Genomic DNA, 24,411 nt, shown 5'->3' with positions numbered 1-24,411 from the left:
GTTAAAGTTTAAATTAATTATATATTTTTAATCTGACGTGTCCTTGTGGACTTTTCGTACATCAGTGAATTATGTTACGATTGAAGTCGCTTTTTTTGTGAAATAAAATATACTTGTTACAGAAAATATTTGGCAAAGTTCATTAAACACTGAAATATAATACATCTCGTCTTGACATAAGATCTGCCCTCAGCAAAGTGACTTCTAAACATAAATTACACTCTTATTTCTTGAAAAAGCCGATTTGTAAACTTTACAGTCTTCTTTTTCACACTTCCCCTCACTTATTCTTGCTGGTTGCTCTGATTGAGTCATTGATTGTTTTCTTTGCTTTTCTAATACATTTGGATATCTGATATAATAATATTTTGTGTATTTATGTCTATATTTATTTATATTGTGTATTCTGCATATAATTTTGGATTAGTATTAAATAAGCTTCCTAAATTAAAGTCGAGACTTTATCACTAGAATAAATAATTACTACTGGCCCTCTAAAGAGGTCGTTTTTATAACAAAGAAGAAAAATATGTATAAATTATTGAAATGACATCATTATTTGTATAAACGTCGATACGTCCTCTACCGAGATATCATGGTAAGAATTTTTTTTATAACTCCCTCTAATGTCGATATCTATGATGAAATCTTAGGTACAGTCTTTTCTTTGCTTCCTTTATAACTAGACCAGGTATCAACTGAGCAATAAGACTTAATATTTTTACTCACTAAAAGATTATTTTAATGTAAAATTTTAAGGACGAGTTCTGAATAAATATTTGCACGCCATACGGTTGAATACAGATATTCTGTTTTTATTATTAAAGTACTTCTAATGCAATAACCTGTATTTAAGAAAATAAAGTTTTTCATTAATTTAATAATTCATTACATTTAATTAAGATAATTTATTTATTTACACTTTACTGCATCATTTATAAAAATAATAAATACAGTGAATTTTAATAAGAATAGATACAAAATGTGGCCTTATCACTAAGCAATCACTTCCAGACAACCTTTGGGTAGCGGACACTGAGAAAAAAGACAAAGGGTAGATGCGTACTATTATATAGATACTAATTTATACAAACATATATATACCTACACAAATAAACAAATATGTACGTAAACCTTGTCGTGTTGTCGTTCCATAAACTTCGTATGTAGGTACTACCTAGTATAGGGCGTTGTGTTCACACTCTATACTAGGTTTGACGATATATCTGTAGTAATGTTTGTTTATTGCCCATATGGCTTTGATCGACTAAATGCATCGGTAATGAATGCACCGTAATGGGGACACACGTATATGTATTTGAGATAATATGCAACCTATTTTACAAACATTACGTGTATATTAGTATATACGTATATGACATATATACATATATACGTATAATTTTTTTATTTTTTCATAATACTTTTCAATCACATGTATAAGAAAGACAAACAAGTTGCACAAACAAGGAAAATTGATGAAATAACTGGTCACTTACTGACGAATCTGGCGGAACTAGAACATCTAGTTTTTCAATGAGATTCTTTATAAGTTCTTTATAACTGTAGCCTAAGATTGTATGAAAGTATTCTCTTCCACAGTTGGTAACAGAAAACGTGGGCGAAGCGAAAAAAATTAATTAAATAAATGATACTCTTGGAAACAGGGTGTTAAATATAAATAAATTAGGCAAGAGATATTTTTAGTCACAGGTACTTCCTTCTCCTCACAGGACTATGCCTATCTGAAGTTTTTCGATTACAGTACTCGGGTCGGAATCAACAGGTCGCTTCTTTGGAGTGCTCACTTTTAACGTTCACCTGTTTCAACGAGCTGATTAATCTCCCGCTCCCAACAACAAGGAGTTGCAAGTAACTTGTAATGGATCCTGAGAAATGTTGCCTTGTTCATTACCTCTTAGTAAGTAACTTGCTTAATGTTGTTTAGCAGTAAAAGTTACTCTTAATCATATTTCTTTCCACGCATTCGCATTAATGGACCATTATTATCCATACGGTGGTAAGGGTGTGTGGAAAGAATGGCGTATGACAGAACGACAGTGTACAAGATGAAAGTGAAACAATCTAGGTGAATAGGCCATTATCCCATAACGTTTAGTATGTAGACTGATCCAATAGTATTCTGTCGGACGGAGAAGTTAAAGGTTTCTCGAACTACTTTGGGAACTTGAAATAAGTTATGACAGTAGATGAGGTTAGAAATGTATATAAGGTTAAAGAGCATTTGGTTTTCATTACCGAGTTTATAAAGGACCTAAGGCGAACATAGATAGGTATCTTATGTAAGTACACTAATACTAACAATTTTACAAAACGGAAACTGGAATGGTTAGTCAATATCATAGCTTGATCATCGATCTAAGGGAAGAGACAGAATATCTCTGAAAGCGATTACATGCATACTTAAGACGTATTATCAAAGTGGGCGAAGCAAGCAAAGGATAAACGCCGATGATACTCAGCTCTACGGTTGGTTGGTCTCGCAAAGAATTTACCATAGAGATGTGTATAGATAGATCTTCCGCACCACTGACGTGTTATGTATAATACTATTCACGCTATTTCCGCAATAGCACAATAATAATAACAAGGGCCATAAAATAAACGCCATGAATGCACATCACACTCAATAAATATCCGACTCGCCATGTAAACGACTCAAATGGAAAAGTTCATATTTTTTCCCGCCGGCTTCCAACGGCAGTGTCTGCCTTTAATGGCCAATTAAATAAATCTGAATGAAACAAATCCCCTATCGTGCGATATCTTTGCGCAAACATAACTCAGTTTATAATAGCGACTATATCGAATTACTTCACAGTGTAATGTACGGCTGGTTCGCGATCCAGTTGGCACCGTCCCCCGGTGTATGGGGGATGAAATAAAAACGTACCCGAAAACCGACCCGGTATTAAATATCACTAGGGTTCGCTGGCGTATCCTTGTCTGCACTTTATAGGAATATGCTATTCGGATGTTGTACGCTTTAATCTTTTAGGTTCAGACGTTAATGATCTGAGTATGGAACATTTAGCAGGTTATACTCGACTCGAAATGAGATTTTTCCACAGTATGGATTGAACAAAGGTAAAATACTTATATATTCCGTTTTTATACAGCTGTGATGGTTAATGCGTACTGTCCGCTTTGATCATAGCATTTCTAGATAAATAGATAATCTATTTTATTGTTTCCCCAAAAATATATACCAATAAACTTATTAAGTTTCTTGCATTGAACGCCTACAATACCAGATCCATTAAGTTGCAGAAGGCATTTCTAAAATTAAATTTTCATATAAGTTTAAATTTATTAAATAAACTGCTTCTGTAATTTAAATTTGGAATCGTTCCGGAATAACGGCAAATGTTCGATAACAACGTTTACATGCCTATGTTACGTCCGGAAAGTCCCGATCGACAACCGCGTCTCCCAGTAGCTATTTCAATTATCCGCCGTTGCATTCGAGCCGATGCTCGTAGCCCCGCTTCGCCCGGCAATCGATTGCGGGACATACCTTACTCGAATCCTGTCATCCTATCCCTGCAGCGATTACTTGAATGTATTTTTACTACAAATACCTTACAACCAACGTTGCCAGATTCGATGCTTTATCTTTCCCCGAATTTAAATTATTTCTCCTCCAAATTGACACGATTTCCTTCACTTTTATTCAGATATAATTTTTTGTTGATTGCCACTACTTTTTACCAAGTAATTACTATACGAGCGTGCTATCTACGCTGACTTTTGAAAATTATATTTACTACCTTTAATAGTATCTGCATACATGTATAACTTAATATGTAGTATGTTTCTACTATTATATAAAAGCCAATTACAAATAAATTATCCAGAATTCTTGATTACTATTTTTTTTTAAATCCTCTAATAGTTTTGTTTTTATTAATTTTATTCTATTTTCTCGCGTCAAAAATTTTTGCCCAAAATTGTGAATAAATACTCTTTTTAGCAACGCTGCTCACAACAAACTTGCTAAATGCTTAAACTCGGCGTGTTGGAATATTTTACGATACAGTCCCGAGTGTTCAGCATTAAAGTTCAAGATGTTGAATGTAAATGTAAATTTATGCAGAAATTTTATTTTATTATTATTTGTTTTACCACTTTTTATCCTCATTGTAATGATTCAAGGCGAAGTTGATGAAGTGACGTCACGACTTTTGTTATGCATTTGTTTCAGATTTTTGTTCAGTTTGTTATTACAGTGCGTGATTATGTGGTGTTTCATTGTGAATGCTTTCTTTCCATGATATTTTACTATTTATACAAATAATCAGTTTTAAATTATATTACTAGAATAATACAAGACAAACAACTGCCAGCTTGTCAAATCAAAAATATATGCTATCCATGACGTTCCTCACGCGTTGCATTTTCTGAGAACTAACATCTCTTTTAATCCAGGTACCTATATGGCTTTTACACGCGACTTTGTCCACCTGACCGGGATATATTTACTGACCACAATAAAAAGTAGCCTATAACCTTTTCCATTCCATATACTACGTTTATACCATACTTAATTGTGTCTGTTTAACCGGTTAAAGCGATATAAGGTAACAAACAAACAAATTCACTTTCACATTTATAATACTAGTAAGGACTGCACACAGTGAAATTGAAAACATTCGACCGACTTCAAAAATACTTTTATATTTTTTACCTCATAACTCCGTCACTAGTGAACCGATTTGGGAAATTCTTTTTTATCTCAAAGGATGTACTTACAGATTGGTCCCATAGATATTTTATCAAAATCTGTTCAGTGCTTTAGCTTTTAAATCAAATAAAAAGGTTTTGCCACAACTGAAAGCGATTTTTTTGTGAAACACAATCGAATGAGTCCCTAGACGTGCCGTGTTGGTATGGGTGGCTCAAAATTATTTATCCTTTTTTGGCCCATGTTTATTCAGAAAAAAGTACAGTATTAATGATAAAACACTGCCTTAAAGGGGCGGGAAGGGATTGCTAGTAATGCGGACATTGCTAGCAATATACTCTGGCAGGTCAACCTCCGCGCGGTACCCCCTGGAAACCATACTGCTCAATTCCAGGTGTATTCATGACGATGGGCTAACTGACCTGCCTTTTATTTCTCACCTATCATCCCTCACTAGTGCCCCGCCAGCGTATACCATTAGCGCAGGCGGGGCTACCATTACATTATTATCCATAAAAAAACAATGTCTTAAAAGAAGGCTAACCGTTTCGATTTCACCTTGTATACACGTACCTACTTGTATTTATTTTTCCTTGTTGGTTTTTGTTTCGTTTCCTAGTTGTTATTTCGCTATTATTTATGAATGTCTTTGGTTTCGATCGATTTACAAGTAAATCACTAAACTAATATCTTGTTTCCAAATATTGATATGTTGCCAGAATGGATACTCTTATTACGTAGTATGGATTGCCAATAAAAATACAATCAAATGTCAAGTAGTTTATAAGATCGAGCAATTATTGTAACCGATGGTTTATAGTTTGTTTAAACTGTTCTCGATAAATCTAAAAATATTTTTTTTGTAAAATTTTAAATGTGTCCGTCATCGTATATAATTTTTTTTTCAACGGGTAGAGATGGTATGTACCTCCGGCCTATGTTCATAATTCAGAGTGGTGCTGCGGAGTAAGTATGAAATAATGAGGCTAAAGTCATGTGAGCGTGGAAGTCGACCGGATAAAGTGCAGTTCATTCATCCCTTGTACTTATAATTCGATTAGATAATTGTAATTTGTAATTGAAAGCGCTATTTCGTTTGTTGCGTTGTTGAAACTGTGATATAAGTTTGTTAATAAAAAAATAATCGAATTGACAACCTCCTCTTTTTTAAGTCGGTTAAAGATAATAACATATTTAATAAAAAAAAACTGTTGTAAAAATCGTAATAATAATAATTTATTTGTCAGAATATATATAATATAGTTACATAATATGATGTTACAATTAGTTTTTAATTTTCAGTATGTTTTGGCATTTTCAATAGCATGCAAATCTTTGTAGGTAGTATTTGTCAAATATTAAAGTAGTTTATATAAATATTAACGTATGAAGATATGGCATAATATATGCAACGTACACTTAGGCGCCTTCATATTTTAAATCGGTTAAAGGTGGTAACGTCATTAATAATTGTTTAAGTAATAATAAATTATACGTATAAAATAAATACACTAGCGTACATGTAATAATAAGTATTTATTATTCATTACTCCAAGTCACTATTCACTCGCGAGAAAACATGACACTGATAAAGCAACAAGTCGGTTTTACCACATTTGCGGTGATATTTTGTCGCCATTTTACCGCGTCGAGGGCCGGAGAGAGGGAGGTCCCAATGTAGGGCTGCCTCTAAGCCGTTAATGCCACAGTAAACAAAAGCGAAGTTTCCAGATACCCGAACTCGAAATTCCGTGTTGGCCATTTTATTAATTACTTATCAGCGTTATCACAGTTCGGCAAATGCTTTAATCTTGACTCACTTCCTTCGATTTCTTTATGCTCATTGTTAAATTTTTGTTAATTGAAAAGAAAGATTTGTCATTTCTTCGCAATGTAGTTCGTTTATTTACGAAATATAATGAGGTAACTAATATACCAAACCTTTATATTAAGGCTATGTCGTCTTCTAGTCACGTTTTTATTTGTACTAATTCAGGGTTGGGTTTTCTGCGTTTGTTTGTGGCAAGAGTGCGGCAATCGAGCATATATGTACTTACATATGACTGATACAACACCTGATACATAATAAGTTTAATACGATATCTTACAAACGAAAAACAGTATGTCCATCAGATATATGTAAAGTTAATTTCAATAGAATTTAACGAAAATGTAAACGATCCAATAATTGATCTAAATTGATGTTGAATTGAAATAAAAAAAAATATTGAATGAGTGAATGTATTTCGATTTGTAACTATATTATATAGTGTTTTTGTAATAATTTTTACAAAACTTGTTTATCTTTTTATTATGTTGTATTAAAAGAGATTATAGAACTGTGTGTTTTTTATAAAACAAATTATTAAATTTCATGAAGTGAAGAAGGAATAAAAAATTTTGCATTAATTTCTTACTCATCCCATAAGGGCAAGTGAACATAAAAGTAGAGAAATCGTATAGAAAGAAGATAAATACAATTGTTGATTTACAAATCCCCGTAAAAAAACCCAACTCGACTGACTGTGTTACTGACTGAGTTTTTATTCGTAAATTCAATGTGTGACAACCCTGCCTTCGCGCCGCACTCTCGCCGACATAATTATTTCATACTCTGCATTTCGCGTTTAGGACAGGAGGAAACAATCGAAGCCTTCGTGTTTTTCCGTCTGTCTGAGTGGGGTGAAGCATTTCCATCGCTCACAATAAATGCAGGCGTACATTCCCCATTCATTATTATAAGTCGGCTGTATTGTGTACGGTATATATTTGTAAAACCGGTGTTGTGGATACTCAATTTATATTGCAGTTCATGTAGTATGGGGGGGGGGGGAAGGGATTGATAGTAATGGGGTCTAATTGAAACACCCTATCAGGTCGACTTCCACGTGGTCACTCCTGGAAACCATCATCATTAATTCTAGTGGAATTCGTCATGATGGACTAACTGACCTGCTTTCATGGTCATCTATCATCCCTCACTGGTGCCCCGCCAGCGTATACCAATAGCGCAGGCGGTGTGTCCATTTTATTCTCACCAATAAAAATAAAAAATAGGTCATGTATGTAAACTGTAGGATAAGCAATAAAACAACGCTGCTATCATTTTGGTTTTTTTTTTTTGCATTAGTATAATTAACCAACAGTCCCGTGCTTTAGAAATATCTTTCTGCATAGTTTGTTACTAAATCACTGGCTCGATTACACGCACATTTATGACACTCACTCTCTCCAATTACTCTTTTGTGACTGGTGTGCTTATGATAGTGGCTAGCGGTCCTTCCAAGATGACCGCGGCGCATTTGTATGAGTGAAATTCTGCTGTGTAAAATAAATAGCAACTATAATGACACTTTTATGGGAAATTTAACGAGTATAACGCACCGATTGTGTTTCATAGAATATTAGAAGCGATTCCAAATCGGTGAAAATACGAAGATGTCTCATTTTATAGAAAAAATACAGGCAAATTGAAAAATAGGGACACCCTCTTTTTCAAGCGTCTTCAAAAAGAAGAAAATTCTTAATTCGTTTGAATTTTTTTTTTATGTAATGTATGTCATAACTCCGTCAGTTATATACAGTTAACCGATATGCAAAATTCTTTATTTATCTGCTAGGATATACTTACAGATTGGTCCCATAGAGATTTCATCAAAATCGGTTCAGTAATTTGGTTTTTAAATCAAAATAAAATTGAAGTAGGTCTCCTTTTGTGGAACACGATCATGAAAACGTCCGACCTATCATAAACCTATTTTAGCTATTGAACTGTCTGTCTGTCTATTTGTCTTTTATGCTTAACCCTTCTTTGTATGATTTTTTTTATTGGTAAAATAAATCAAGGTGATATAATTCATGTTCAAAATTAAAAGAAAAATTGATAAAAAAATAAATTTAAAAGCTATAGTTTTTCTTTGCATACATACATATCTGTCACGCCTGTCTCCCATTAGGGTAGGCAGAAACAATGGAACGCCAAATGCTTCGATTCAAACAAACCTCTTTCGCTTCTTCCACATTCATCAGTCTTTTCATACACACTCGCCGGTTACGGGTGCTTTTAATTTGGCCCTTCTTCAGCACGTCGCTTATCTGGTCAACATACGTCCGTCTAGGGCGGCCCCTACCGACATCTCCATTCATTCTTGCTCGATAAATCTCTTTTGTAATTCTTCTTTCATCCATTCTCTCCAAATGACCAAACCAACGCAACATCCTTTTTCGATTTTTGTCACTACATCGTCTTTCAGTGCACACTTCTCTCTAAGCACACTGTTTTCTGCAATAGACATTAAAAAGGTATCCAGGCACGATCAACTTAAAGTGAAATTGTTCTTTTATATAATTTTTGGGCATTCAATGTTATGGTGGAAATTTCCACCATTATGCAAAAAAGGGTTAATTTTCAATTTGAATAAAAGTGACAAAACACTGTAATAGTTGATGTTTTGTAGGGGGATTTTAGTTTTATGAATATGGGGATTTGTCTATCTAAGTCGTCTAAAAATGGAAGCTTCTAAATGAGTTACCTGGTATAATGTTTTTATTGATAATCCCACCTACCAACTAATAATGTATAATATATAGTTCCAGGAATCACTGTTTATCTGTGCTATATATATATATATATATATATATATAAAGCGGAAGAGTTTGTTTGTTTGGACGTACCAATCTATGGAACTAGATGTCAAATTTTAAAAATTCTTTTTGCATTTAATAACGCATTTCTTGAGGTAATTGTTTAACATCGTGATACTACCACAGGCGAAATCGCAGGATACATCTAGTCAAATATAGAAAAGAGTAGACTAAAACAAGCTGTTTAAAATAATAGCACTGTAATTCGCGTATCGCCCTGCAAACAAATTCAGCAATATGAAATATATATAACTATGTATGTATACAAATAAAAATCACAATGAGTAAGTATTGAGAGCGTTGCGTCATTGTCATTGTGGCCAGTTATGGTTGATGCAATTTTATGGTCATATTCGTTATTTACACATTAATGGTTGTTCCTGGAACACATTAGATTTTATAGGTGGAATTAATAGTAAGGACATTAAGCTCGATTAATAATTTAGGAACTCTCTTTTTTGAAGTCGCCTCCATGGCTTTAATGAAACCATAGAGAGCGTTGTGACACAGCGGTGCGGTACTCTAATTTGTAAACTGTAAAGGTCGTGAATTCGAATAATCCTTACTAATATTATAAATGTGAATGTGAGTTTGTTTCTTTGTTATCCTTTGGTGTTTTGACGACTTAAAAAAAACATTATTAAATTTGGTATATGTGTACTTATACTATATGAGGTGAAGAAGGATATGGACTATTTTTTATTCCGGTCATGGGGACGAAGTCGCGGATAAAAACTAGTGTTCATATAACAATGTTAATAATAATCTGGCCTACACCAAAAAACATGTTTTTTATGCAACTTAGAATGGCAAACAAGCTGATGATCTACCTGATGGAAGGCGGTAACCGTCGCCTATAGACATGAGCAGTACCATGGACACAACAGAATATACTGTTTCGCTCATGACACCCCCCATGCGTTACCATTCCTAAGGACTTAGGTGTTATTCATCTGTACCCTGTAAATTCACTGTGATCATATTTTATGTGTGTCTGAATCTCATCAATTCATGTGTTCCTTTAAAAATGCTAAGTAACTCTCTGTCAATTGAAAATACCGGTAACAAATCGAGGAAAGGAGTAATTGTTTAAATATTGATAACAATCGTGAGTACATTTTTTAATTTATTATATTAGTAACAAATATACCTACATTGTTACCAATCGTAGAATTAAAGCATCTTTATATATTTAAGGATTTATTTATGATTACATTGTCAAGATCTAATTATTCTAATATTTATTTATTTAATTAAAATAACTTTATTGGCTAAAAGAAAATGTAGTAGAAAAAGTGAACTTAATGCTTGTTAGACTTGTTACATTCTCTACCAGTCAACCATTTAATATTCAATAGATTTGTTATGTATCATGTATTTTATATATATTTTTCGCAAAATATGTAAATCCACAAGAAATGCCTGTGTGAACGTCAATTTGTTATCACGGTAACTGATAAAAATATTTGTGCTGATAAACAGACTTGTGTGAGTAATGTGGCCAATAGTTTTTGTTAACCTCTCCATAAATTATAATTATGAAGTGTAATATGAATAAATATATTGTATATGTATGAAGAATACCCACGTACATTCAAATTCAAAGATATTTATTTGTACAATGCTAATGTGATGACGAATTATCTTTTAGTTTTTCGAAAATATTCTATTGTTAACTTTATCTGTAATACACATTATATCTATACTAATATTCTAAAGGAGGAAGATTTAATCGTTTGTTTGTTTGTAATAGATAAACTCAAAAATACAGGTCTATTAGCCCATTGTGACGAATTTAACGATAAATTTGTTACGATAGTTACTAGAGGGAACCGCATGGAAGTTGACCTGATATTGATAGTAATGGCGACTAACCTCCCCATTACTAACAATCCCTACCTTAGGTGGGGCAGCTTGCTATATAATTGGTACATTAGGAATTTGTTAAAAAATAATATTTCAACGGCATGGTAACAACAAAATATGGTACCATATCGATGACCCAAGCTAACCTGCTTCTCCCCCTTCCTGCCAGCCTTACAAACGTTTAGTCCTAGTTGTTAGAGAATATAATTTCCCTTTGTCTGAGCCGCATATTTTCATAGTGTACTATGTGTGCACTGTAGCAATAATGCACACATGTTAATAATACGCGGTTCAATGTTGTGTGTGTTAATGTGTAACTTTCATGACGGATAAAAAAGTACTCGGAGGATAGTACACGTGCTGTACAGGAATAACATAGTATAAACAGTAAGTTTTTTGCTAATCAACGATTTTTTTTACGTAATTAAAGGAAACTGAAGTAAGTTCCCTCCACGTGTTTGGAGGGAAACAATTTTTTAATTTGCTTTATTTTATTTGTTAGACACATAAAACAGATCATAACAATAAAAAAAAAAAATTAAATAGCAGTTACATTTGTGATACAGCTAGGTTACAATCCAATTACATTATGTGCACAGCTTGAGTAGTTCATGTAAACACAAGCACATATAGAAAAAGGAAATACATAAAATGCTATATAAATATATTAACCTTTAAAAGCCTGATTTTTTAAATCAAATTTAAAAATATTTAAATGTACCCTTTACTGTGTTTACTAATGGGGAAAAATAGTAAAAAATCAAAACGATATTTTTATATATTTATTTTGAAAAAAAAAACATTTGGTAACATGGAAACAGCCAAATATTAAAATAAAATCGATAGTAGACGCCCAATGCGATTTATAACCCCGGTATCAAATTTGAAACTTCAGGTATTTAAGGGTTAAAGATAAAACTATAAAAAAGAAAATTATTAGTAATAAGGTACTAACTACCTCATTGCTAGCAATATACCTTATTAGATTCGCGGTTCAATCACCTCCACACTTAATTAATTATAGTAAAATTCGCCACGATGGGCTGATTTGCTACATCTTCATCTGTTATTCTTCAGTGGTGCCCCACCAGTGTGTACCGATAGGGCAGGTGTGGTCGCTATATCCTTTTTTACCCTTTAAAAAAATTGCGGGTTCGCTTTGTGTCCAGTGTCGTTTTTAATTTTCTATCGTCCATTTGTAAATACGTATCTTATCACATATTGATATGTTCATACAATCTATTAATCAATTGATTTGTAGCAAGTGATTGTTCATATAATCAGGGATTGTATAAAACATTGAAGGAGTAGATAGCTTTGTTAATATTCGTAGTCCTTTATTTTACTATAATTTAAATCTGTTTTTGTTAATTTATTTATTTATCGAACGTGTCCTTACGTATTCGTCCTTATGTATTATAAAAGGGAATGCGAGTTTTTTTTTTTTATTTAAAAGCGTTCATGACGATTTTAATTCATATCACTGTCGAATATAGACCTCAAGGCTTCCCCCTTAAGGGAGATTTTGCCTGTAGTCGCTACGCTTGGCAGGCGGGTTGGCAACCGCAGTTAAGCTTTGGAGATGTTTAAAGAGAGATGCTGCTGACCATTCCTCTACCCTTAAGCTTTCTTAGTCGCCTCCTACGACATCTACGGGAAAGCAAGGGATGGCTAAATAAGTAATCAATTAGAGACGTTGGTAATGATTAGTTTTTTAATATTGACAGGTAATTGAGACTTGCCACACTTCGATAAGCAAAAGATATGATTTTTTTTTATACCACTGAGGTGGCAAACAAGCATACGGCCCACCTGATGGTAAGTGGTTACCGTAGCCTATGAACGCCTGCAATACTAGAGGTATTACGCGCGCGTTGCCGACACTGAAAAAACACCTTTACCCCCCTTTTGAAGAACTCTATGCTGTAGTATGGATATAATTATGTATTAAGGGTCCTAAATCAATCATAATAAAATATGGTAGTTTTATTTTTAAAAGTTTTGCAAAAACACATTATATTTTAATGTAATAACTACCGGTTTAACCTACGTGTAATTACATAGAAAAAACTTGACTAGTTTCGGGATCAATTCGTGTACATTAGTCATGAGCGACTGTGACGTGTTTAATTAATTACACATAAATTAAATCGGTAGCTATTACATTAGAATATGATATGCACATTTTGTGTTTTGTATGTATGCACAGTTTGTATACCACAATCAATATGCTCACGCGGACAGAATCGCAGATAAAGACTTGTAAAAAACAACAGAGGTTCATAAGCTGCAGTAATCGTTTCTGAGCAGGCAAGCTGTATTCTTATATGTATTTGTCACTTCGGTAATGTAAAAGAATTAATTTTAGAAATGTTGTTTTCAAACATTAACGAATTAAATGATACATTTAGAGAATTACACATTACTATCGGTTTTAGTTTGTAAACTGTGAAATTATACGATTTCGTGAAGCCTAGTTGTTCAAAACATGAGCAAGTATATCATACGTCCAATAAAACGGCAGCACGAATGAGCACGCGTGTAACCATGTAATCACATTAAGAGGGCGCCTGCGATGCTCTTCTTTAGTACGGCCAATTCCCACAGCGGTGTACCGTTTGGTGCATATTTAACTTGGATTCAGTACAGATGCCCTCGCAAACAGAATTACACCAACAATCCTGAATTTAATTAATTACGAACCACTTTGGTGTGCTCGTGAGTACGCCTTAAAGCGTCTACACATTATAAGACGTTGTATATATGTGCATGATTATATGTACGTTTATCGCATGTTTATAATTATATGTTTTATGAATAGTCCACAATATATTTACAATAAGTTTTTACGACACCTCTATTTTCCATTGGATGGCCAGAAATATTTGAACGCCAATTTAAAACGAACCTCTTCAGTTCTTCAAAATCTTGTTTTACTTACAATCCAGCACAAACTTTCAAATCTTCCCAAACTTGGTGTTTGAAATTGATTTTGTTTGGACTATTTAAAAACTTCATTCTTTCGTCACTTGCTTCGTTCTTTAAAGGAATAGAAGGACACGTAAAGCTATATTAGAGTTTATTAAATTATCAAAGACAGAACAAGAAATGTTTATAGGCAAGGGGACCGTTTAGATTTAAATTAAAAGATCAATGCAAGAACAAAGTCTGTAATTTTGTTCTTGCATTGATCTGTTGCATTGATTTTGTTCTTGATTGATTAAACTGTTTGTTAGTAGTAGTAGTTAGTAATAGTTGACCAATTAAAGAATGTTATTAATTTGAGTTTCAGCATATTTATGCTAAATAGAATTTAGAAAAATGGGTGTAGATATTTTAGATGGGTTGCTTGTAAAATTTTAGAAACGATTAAACAATTCTCAGTGTTCCGGAATGATTATTTAAAAAGTGTTTTATAGTGTAAACTAAAACGGAAATGCAAGATTTTTAATGATCATCTTTGCAGCACACCTTACTTAGAATATTCTAAATACTTTTTTATACTTTATAAATTCTGAATTCATGAATGATTATCGTTTTAGTGTCCTACATAGGAATTAATATTTCTGTTTTTGAAATTTTGCTAATTGTGCGAACGTTGAGATACTTCGCTGTAGACGTTCTGAAACTATTTTTCTTCGCAATACGCGAATATAAGGATATTAGGATGCGAGTACAACGACTACATCAATAAAACAAGGTGATCGCAATCAAGCGTCACACGAACCGTAGAAAGTGCCTCCAACGACACTGTTGTGTTCCCCTTGAGGCCCTAAAATTTCCCTCGTTCCTCCCTCGGGATCATCCGCCTATTTCCGCTTCGCCATCGCAGGCCCGCTCCGCTTGCTACCCGATATTTGGGTCACAGCGAATTAGTTATCTATGCACGGCCCACTTACTACCGATATCTCGACATTCGCCAAGTTTCCGATTCCCAAACCTAGTACTTCATGTAGTTCATGTAGTTGATTCGATGACTGTAACGTAATTGACGTCACAAAGTCACATTATTATGTGAAAAGCAAATGTTAACTATTAAAGTTTACGGAGAATTTGTGCTAATTAGACGCCATGTTGATTACGTCTGAGATTTTTATTACATAACGCGCAAAATTACTACCGCTGCCATATACTTGGGATGTTTACAGTTTATGACTGTGGAAACAACATTCCGTTTTCCGCTTTCCAAGTCACTCTTTTGTAAGAATCACCGCAAAATCCACATTCGATTAGAACATTTATTAAACAATGACCAAATTTAATACACATACAATGTCATGCTAAATAGCATGCCGCATCCTCCTTTTATAACGAAACCGACCTTATTATTGTTTATAAATATGATCACTTTTACAGCCTGTATAGTATCTTACAAGTTCTACATAAAGCGAAACGTGTCATCCGCATTAATGCAGGTGGTGCGTTAACAACTCCAATGCAATCACGTTACGGTATACATTCGGAAGGTTGTGAAATTATCAACATTCGTTTTGAATAAGAGTGCGCGATTTTATTATGAGTGTAAACAATTTGTTATCCAGCCGGCTTTGTGTTAAGAATCATTTTTGTTTAACGGTGCAAAATAGCGTGGGACAATAAAATTACGGCCGGTGTTTTGCGTCGGGCGCGCGCTCACTTCGATGAGTGATATTCTGTGCTAATACTTCTTTGTTAGTACAATTTACAAATATGTGGAATTGCACCTTTGAAAATAGAATACATATTATGTTTTCTGGATAATGGTATCTTAAATATATTATAAATATAATACGATTATAATCATTATGATTAAGAAAAATTCGACTCGAAGGATTAACATTAAAAGTTGTATTGGCTCATTTTATATATTATAAAAAAAATAATTTTGATAGATATTGATTTGAAATGAGAATAATTGTCTCTATCATTAATATAACAATTGGTGTTCATCTCGATAGATTAGATGTCGATTGCGACAATTATTCAATTGATCTGTTACAAATGCTAAGGAAGCGCTGACGCGGCAATTTTCAGCATCTCGTCTTGGGATATTCGGAACGTTTACAACATAATAAAGAGCATTAGTGCGATCCACTTTTGACATCATTATCTGTGTAGTCGACTCACGATAACCTGCGAGCGGCGTACGTCGCTCCCGCCCCGCGTAGAGCGGCGCGGCGGCAGTCGAGCGCGTCGTCGCCCGCAGATTGGTCGTGTTTGAACGTTACTGGCTTGTCTCCACTAGGAATTCCCATCAAGGGTACTCGTGGAACTCGCTTTTGGCGCGTTTTCGCGCGAACGTGAGCGACGTTCGTGATGCGTTCTGCATTCGTGTACGGAATGCGTGCGTGTTGTCAACACGCCTTGCCAATGTATGAGTCGCCTGGGCGACACAGTGAAATCTGTGTGGACTACCAGTGATCACTTGGATTGCAGTGTTGGATTGTAAGAATCGAACGCGGCTACCTCTACGGGGTTTTGTATGTTTGCACCGTTGAATATTGTGTTCATGATGTTGACTCATGCATGACGCACTTGATTGCTGGAACTGGGAATGATTTACGATATACTTACTGGCCACTGATTATAGTTTAGTAATTTAGCATTTTTTAACTTCTTGAAATTAGAAAGTGCTATTTTAATACTATATATACACGTACTTACAGTTGTGGACAATGTCAAACGTCTTGTTATCTCGTTTCGATAACGATGAACATGGTCCTTTTCCGATCAATTAGATACATTTACAGAATCCAATTTAACAATGTTTGTTTGTAATACTTTATTGTCCAGAAGAGTTCAAATTATCAATAACATAGATTTGTACAAAATCGAAATCTTAGGATGCAGTAGCTACAATCACTCTTACTTTACTTAGAAGTACTATCTCATTTAAAATTAGTTTTAGAACATCAAATTTAACTTTTTTAAGAATATTAAAGTTAAAAATTAATAGAACAATCATGTCTTATCAAAAAATATAGGTATTTGACGTGACTTCATTTTGTCGCGCAATAATAATATGTACATTACTTTAGTCCGCAGTTGTTCCGCTATGTGGCGCCAGTGTGGTATTACTGATTTTACTTTGCAAACAATTGCAATTACGGTTTCAATATTTACGGCGATATAATTCACATTATATTATTGAACTTTGTATCTCTAAAATACTTTATAAAAGACGTTTCTATTTTTACATTTTTGCTCTTAAAGTTTCATTACAACACTTGCTGGTTCATTAGTTTCCTTGTTTTTAACAAGTATAAGTGACTTATCGGTATTTATTTTTTCTTTCAAGTACAGACATGCTGTGGTCTATCAAAGTTTAAATTTAGTCACAAAATAATTTAAACTCGTTGTTATTGTACGGACAAGCTCTTTACAGTATCTTAAGTTTTAATATCTATAAATACAAGGTCGAAACAGATAAGCGTTGTTCAGTAATATAATTTTAATGTTTTAAATTTAAATTCAGTCGCTGCTCAGCATCGTTACTCATAAATCGTTACTTGCTCCTTCGGAACTTTGAATGACAATGGAATCTGTAATTGGATAATGGGTTGTTGGTTTTATAGTGGCAGTGGTCATCTGATGTGACACAGCATTAGTTAGTTTCTCACGGTCCGGTTCATAGTCAAGTTTGGGGTCATTTTGAATGGACTTGTAGAAGCCCACCGTCGGGCGAAATGTCTCTACGGGTCGTGTTATCTGTACGAACCATCTCAATTGTGCGCTACGTGGAATTCGGTGTTTGAAACAGTATTATTACCTTTTTAATATTCATTGTAATGTCTCCGAGAATTTTGTTTTTTGTATCTTACACGTTCTTTTGTTTATTATCTCCAGGTTTAACATTTCTTGAATTCTGACTCATATTAGGGAATAGATGCTATTCGTTCATTAAAATGCTTTGTTAAAACAGTCGCACGACCTCGGTTTTAAACTGGGTTAATATATCTCGTATGTAGGACAGTTTTTTTGGCTCGTATTGAAAATTTCCTCAAACTGACGCGTTAACCTTGACAGACATCGGTAAAGGTGTGTCGTGTGCCCGCATGTCATGTTTTATAATAACGACGGATACGTGCTAACCTTGCATATTGGTGCTAACACCATAGATATTCAATAAGATTTGTACGGTTTACCCTCGATTTCTATTAGGGGTGGCACCTAATACATCGCAACAAGGAAATAGGCGAGAAACACGTATCAATCACACAGCAAAAGACCCGGGTAATGGATGCTCATGACCCTACGAAAAAACGGGAGCCCCATCCTATTTACTGTGATGCCAGCTAAATAAGGCAAAAAGCGTACGCCCGCCGCTCCCACAATTAATCATTATCCAGCCCGGAAAATTCGCAAGTAATCAGTGTTTCTTAATTCGAGATCACACCTCGTGGAGGCACAGAAACTTTTTATCAATTCATAAATATTTTGTATCTATTTTAATTTAATATCATCTGGTGTTTATTTTTTAGTTTTTATTATACGTTTATCAGATATTGAATGTCAAGTTTTTTTGACCGTGAACTGTTTTATCAAAGCATATGCTACGACCGATATAATCGACTTGTGTTGTTTTATTGATCTTTTATTATGGATGAATTTAAACTGGAATATTTTTTCTTGTAAAAGTGACGTTACTACGTGCTAGATAGCAACAGTGGAGCGATTAGGTTGAACTGTGACGTCATCTTTTATGAATTTTAATTTACCTTACGCCGTAAATATAATATTGTTTTGTTACTAATGACTTCATTAAAATCAGTAAACGTACAATTAGTTAATTAGGTAACTTCACATAATCCCTCCATTATTAGTCACCCAACAATTGCATTATTTCCTTTCTGGACAGTAATGTATTATAAATACATTATATTTCAATTAAGTTATAATTTTATTTAATTTTATGTGCACAAAGTATCTATTAGGTTCTTAATAGCTTTAAGGAAATAATGAGGAATTAGAAGGCAGAACAAAATAGTCTTGCGTGCACGCTACAGTTGGTTGCAGCAATCAAGTGCTTTTAATTTCTAGAATTGAAATGACACCATCCTAACAGTATTTATTTATTATATCGATTTCACAGTGCGTTTTTGAAGATTTCGGATTGATTAATAAGTTTTTGACTAGTACAAAATGTTTGTACGCGGTGTTGATTGATCCAGGTTGTATCTAGTACAAAGTGAAGTGAAATATATTAGTGATTTGAAGTGATCAGTGATATTGTAATAAGATTTTTGTACAAAGATTGCCTGTAACTTGCTGTTATGCATATGTGTTATGAGCGGCCAGGCCTGGTCACCTCCTTGAACGGAGGCGTGGGGTGAGTTAATATATTTTTGATTCTTAACAGGTAACGTTAGATTAAGACTTTAGCGCTCACTATTGGGGTTTTTTATACCCAGTATAGAAATAGATATTCTGTTATTTTTTTTTTAATTTAGCCATGTGTCGTTTTTATTTTCTGTCTTAATAATCTGTTATTTATGAAAAAAAACTAGGTACAAATGTTCTATGCATAGTAACATCAATGGTGATATATTACATTGATGTATTTCGAGATGTTCGGAGACACATTTTTTTTAATAATTATTTGTCATGAAATTATTAAGGGACCGACATGGTAGTAAATTTTATCGGTTACAAAAAATATTATCCAAATCGGTTCAGAATTGACGATGTAATCGTGCAACGTAGTCACAAAATAATTAAGCTTGTCCTCCAGAAAAAGTCGATTTAAATTGTAACAAAACCAGCTATTTTGATTTAAGAACTAACCTACTGAACCGATTTTGATGAAATTTCTATGGGACCACTCTGTAAGTATATATTTTTAGATAAAAAGAAAAAGCGGTTTAGAATTGACGGAGTTATATGGTAACAAACTTTGGGGATTGAAAAAGGAATTGAGAACCTCCTTTTTTGAAGTCGGTTGAAAATACAAACAAATTGAGAATCTCTTAAGAAGAGTCGCTTAAAAAGACACTGCAGTGTTTGTTGTTTGACTACCCAAACGTTCTTTTATTGTGGTCCGCGCATCCGTATAAGTACTGTCGATACAATGCAATTGTTGTGAGTGCTAATAACTGACAAAACAACATTGTTATTAGTAATCCAACCGCAATATACTGAGTTCGTGTTCGAGTGAATGTTGCAAATTGTCAACAAGGTGGCAACTTGTGCAAACAGCCGCCCCTGAGCTTCAGACGTGCTTAGGGTTGATACCACTATTGATTCTAGCATTAAACTTATATCAGCTTTTACCCATGGCTTTGCCGCCGAGAATCGCGATTAAAATTCCCCTAAACCTCCGTACATATAGACAATCTGAATGTAAACAAATGAAGATATTACTTAAGCAAAATACAGTCTGCTGATGTCTATTATTAGTAGAAATAAAAAATAAATTCAGTAATCGAATGTTTCGATTTGTTACTGATTTCTGTTTTTGTGTGGATTTTTTTAATGGATGATAATGGAATGGTAACCACAGCTGCGCTAACGGTATACCATACACTGATGGGACATCAGTGAGGGGTGATAGGTGAAAATATAAGGTCAGGTCAGTTAGTTAGTTCACGATGGCGTGATGAATACACCTGAAATTCAATACGATGATTTCCAAGAGGGACCACGTGGAGATCGACCTGACGATATTAACCCATTACTTCCCAAGCATCGATATAATAGGATGTTTTGGTTCTTATCTTTAAATTAAGGTCTTAGTACATTAGAAAAAAGATATAAAAAATAAAATTTTAAAAAATTTATCGCTACTTGCTGTTACCACCTGTCCTATAAATATGACAATGGGAATATATGGTCAGAAATTAAGAAAGATCACAATTATAAGACAATCAACTTTATTTTAAAACTATCCCCATTAAAATTAAAAAAAATGGAATTACATAAGATTACTTCGTTTGGTAAGGCATGAAACAATCGCTGCAAAGTGTTTTATCGCATTTTTCACGAAAAGTCAATAGTTTTTTTTTACAACCTTGTCCTTGGCAATGCCGTTGTTTATCTTTCTTCATTATATTGTGGTCCAAATTATTAAATCTGATCGGTTGTAAAAGAATTTCAGAAGACCCCAAAGTAGGTTTACTTGCTCTTCTTTTTGATTTTTTGATCCAAGAAAAACAAACCCTTCTTTTTTTTACAAGACAGGGGGCAATCGAGCATGCGGCTCACCTGATAGTAAGTGACTACCGCTGCCTATGGTCACCCACAACACCAACGGCATTGCAGGTGTGCTGCCGGCCTTTTAAAAAGGAATATGCTCTTTTCTTGAAGGTTATGATGTCGTATCGGTTCGGAAATACTGCTGCTGGAAGTTGATTCCAAAGAGTGGTTGTGCGTGGAAGAAAGTGCCTTGAAAGTACCTTCGCGTGAAATTTAGTAGAGAGATGGTCTCATCTTTATTAACCTGGTTGTAAATAATCCATGTATTTACTAAGAACATATCTAGGATTCTGATTACTAGTGGCCAGTATCATTTCTTACCTCTGAATCGGATGGGATATTTAGAAATCAACCAATCATGTTTATCAACACTTTCCATATTTTGGTTGGAATTGTGGATTAGTCTTGGCTGATTTACGATCACTTTAGCCTTTTCTGTCTTAGAATATCTATTAGTTTTCACAAAAGGTTCAAAAGTATTGAAATTAGTCAGACGACACTGTTGTCATGCCATTTCACGCATAACTTCATTATTTTTCTCAAAACGATGGTCAGAGTAAACTCGCGGTTTTTTTTTCATTTCTTGCTTTGTCATGATAGGTCATTTTTTTTATTCCTATTGTCCCTCACTGTGCCCGTAACTCTAAACACTTGAGATTTCAAATTATTAATTAATTGTATGCTACTGAAAAAGTTATCGAAGTATATCACATGCGCGCTGGGATCCGTATACACCTCAAGCAACTTTTACTACTCTTGAACCTAAACCTTCGCCATCGAAGGTTTGAGTATCTCTGCCTGTGTATAGCAAAAAGTTATAACAATAACCGTTGACTCCATATAAAGCCCAAAGCTTATATCCAAACCTTACTGGTTTGTCTTTTATAAATTGTTTGATTCCATGATGACCAAAGTATTTCACGATCATTTCATCAACAGCTAAATTGGTTTCAAATATCCCAAACTTACGTGATGATTCATTAGTTTTATCGATAAACGGGCAGATTTTAAAAGCTTTGTCCATGTTATCAATTTTTGAATTGTCATTAAAATGCAAATAGGATTTTATTTTATCAAAACAATTTCTTGACATTGCTCAATCAACAAATGGAATATGTACGTCTTCACCTCTATACCAATAAAGTTTGCTTTGAGGCAAGTGGTTATATGAAGAGAAAAATAAAATTCCTATAAAAACTTTCAATTCCTCAACTGTTAGATTGACCATGTTTCCGCGTTGAATAGTAAACACATGTTCCCAGTGTCATATTTATAGTACGGTTCATTTTGAAGTTATATAACATGTTTCTATATTTTTTTTTGTAACTGATTTTAGTTATTACATATTTAGTAAAGATAATAAAGTTGTTTTTATGCACTTTAAACTAAGTATTTTTTTTCGTTATACAATATATAAAATGAAAACTAATGCCCTTTTTAACTCACCAAAATTGATCAACTTTAAAAATATATATTAAAATGATGTAAATATATTTTACTACCAAAAAAAAATATTTTGATAGAAAAAATCTAATATAGTGTCCTAAAAATAGGACAGTGGGAAGGAATGGGTTAAGCTAAATGGGATTGGTAGTCCGTGTTACTAACAATCTCTCTCCCCCCCCCCCCCGTGTGACAGTTTGTCTGTGATAATTACAACAAAACATGTGTGCTTTTTCATTAAGTTTCATTGAAATATACCTGCTCCCACCTGCGGCTTTGTCCACAAGAATCGCGGAAAAAGGGGTGTGCTTGTGCATGTGTGTGTGTATACGACAGACGTTTTGACAGTTTTGTATCGAAAAATCTCACTCAATACATTGAGTGAGATTTTTCGATACGAAGTCAATCTTGTAATCACAGTTATTAATTTCTCACGATCAAATATTTATTGAGTCATAAATGAATGAGTAACAGTTACATTTTAGTAATTTTTTTTTCTACTGTATCATGCAATCGTTTGCGGCTGTTTAGGCGTGATCGAGTAATAAACATCAACACATCTAACTGTCCAAATATCTATACAAACTTTCACTTTTTATATTATGTATTGGTAGATTTATTTTAATTGTGAATACAATAAAATATATCATATTGAAATATTAATCCTTCTTAATATTATAAATGTGAAAGTGAGATTGTTTATTTGTTTGTTTGTTAGATAGACAGATATATAATTTATTTACATTACACACATTGTTATTTGTTAACAACAAATAGATATATACTCAAAAAAAAAAAAAGAAATAAAATGCTTATAGAAAAGATAATAATAATATTTGGCGCCTTAACGAATCAAATCGTCTTGAAATTTCATATAGACACTTGTACTACTTATGGGTTTTTTTTTAATGGGTGAAAATGGAATGGTAACCCCGCCCGCGCTATCGGTATACACCGACGAGGCACCAGTGAAAGATGATAGGTGAGAATGAATGCAGGTCAGTTGGCCCACCATGATTAATTCGACAAGAATTAAACATGATGGTTTCCAGGGGGAACCGCCAGGAGGTCGACCTGGTTGGATATATTGCTAGCAATGGGGTTCTCAGTCTCCATTACTTATGGGTTGAAGAAGGGTATAGCCTACTACAGTGGTGCTCAAACTTGAACTACTAACGATCCACCACGATATTGCTAAATTACGAACGATTGACTCTAAGAGGCTGCAAGTATGTGTGATGCAGAATTGTCATCTAGGTAGTGTGTGCATAGATACAAATTTTCCACACAATATGCATTTTTTTAGTCAAAGTGAAACGATCCACTGTTTGAGCATCTCTGGTCTACTATTTGTTACTGTCAATCGACATATCCCGATCATACAGACGAAGTTGCGAGTAAAAACTAGTTTTCCTATAAAATAAAGCGAATAATATTGCTATTTCTTTCAAATAATCGCCCCGAAGTCTCAGACGCTTTTAGGGTTGATACCACAGTTTATCTTACATTCAATTTATTTTTTTAATACCATGTAGATCGAACAAGTACCTATAAAGTATTTACAAAATTGTGTTTTTTTTATA

General features: G+C 33.8%; 1 protein-coding gene across 6 annotated transcripts in view; it reads left to right on the top strand.

Annotated features, from left to right (window-relative positions):
* Positions 1–24,411, top strand: part of LOC116412933 (AF4/FMR2 family member 3) — a 309,889-nt gene that overhangs the window by 113,477 nt on the left and 172,001 nt on the right. For 3 of the 6 annotated variants that reach the window (XM_052893982.1, XM_052893984.1, XM_052893980.1), the window contains exons 1-2: positions 16,390–16,674; positions 19,287–19,523. The exons of 2 other annotated variants lie outside the window; for them this stretch is intronic. In XM_052893982.1, coding sequence (XP_052749942.1) covers positions 19,468–19,523 — 56 coding nt within the window. In that variant the 5' untranslated portion in view covers positions 16,390–16,674; positions 19,287–19,467. Of the gene's footprint in view, positions 1–16,389; positions 16,675–19,286; positions 19,524–24,411 lie in introns of those variants that run through there. One more of the 6 variants, XM_052893981.1, reaches the window with a different exon arrangement.

The sequence above is a fragment of the Galleria mellonella genome, unplaced genomic scaffold, assembly GCF_026898425.1.
Source record: "Galleria mellonella isolate WM207_F2 unplaced genomic scaffold, CSIRO_AGI_GalMel_v1 utg184, whole genome shotgun sequence".
Taxonomy (NCBI): Eukaryota; Metazoa; Arthropoda; class Insecta; order Lepidoptera; family Pyralidae; genus Galleria; species Galleria mellonella.
Note: the sequence above shows the minus strand (reverse complement) of the source record. Positions and strands in the feature narration are given on the sequence as shown.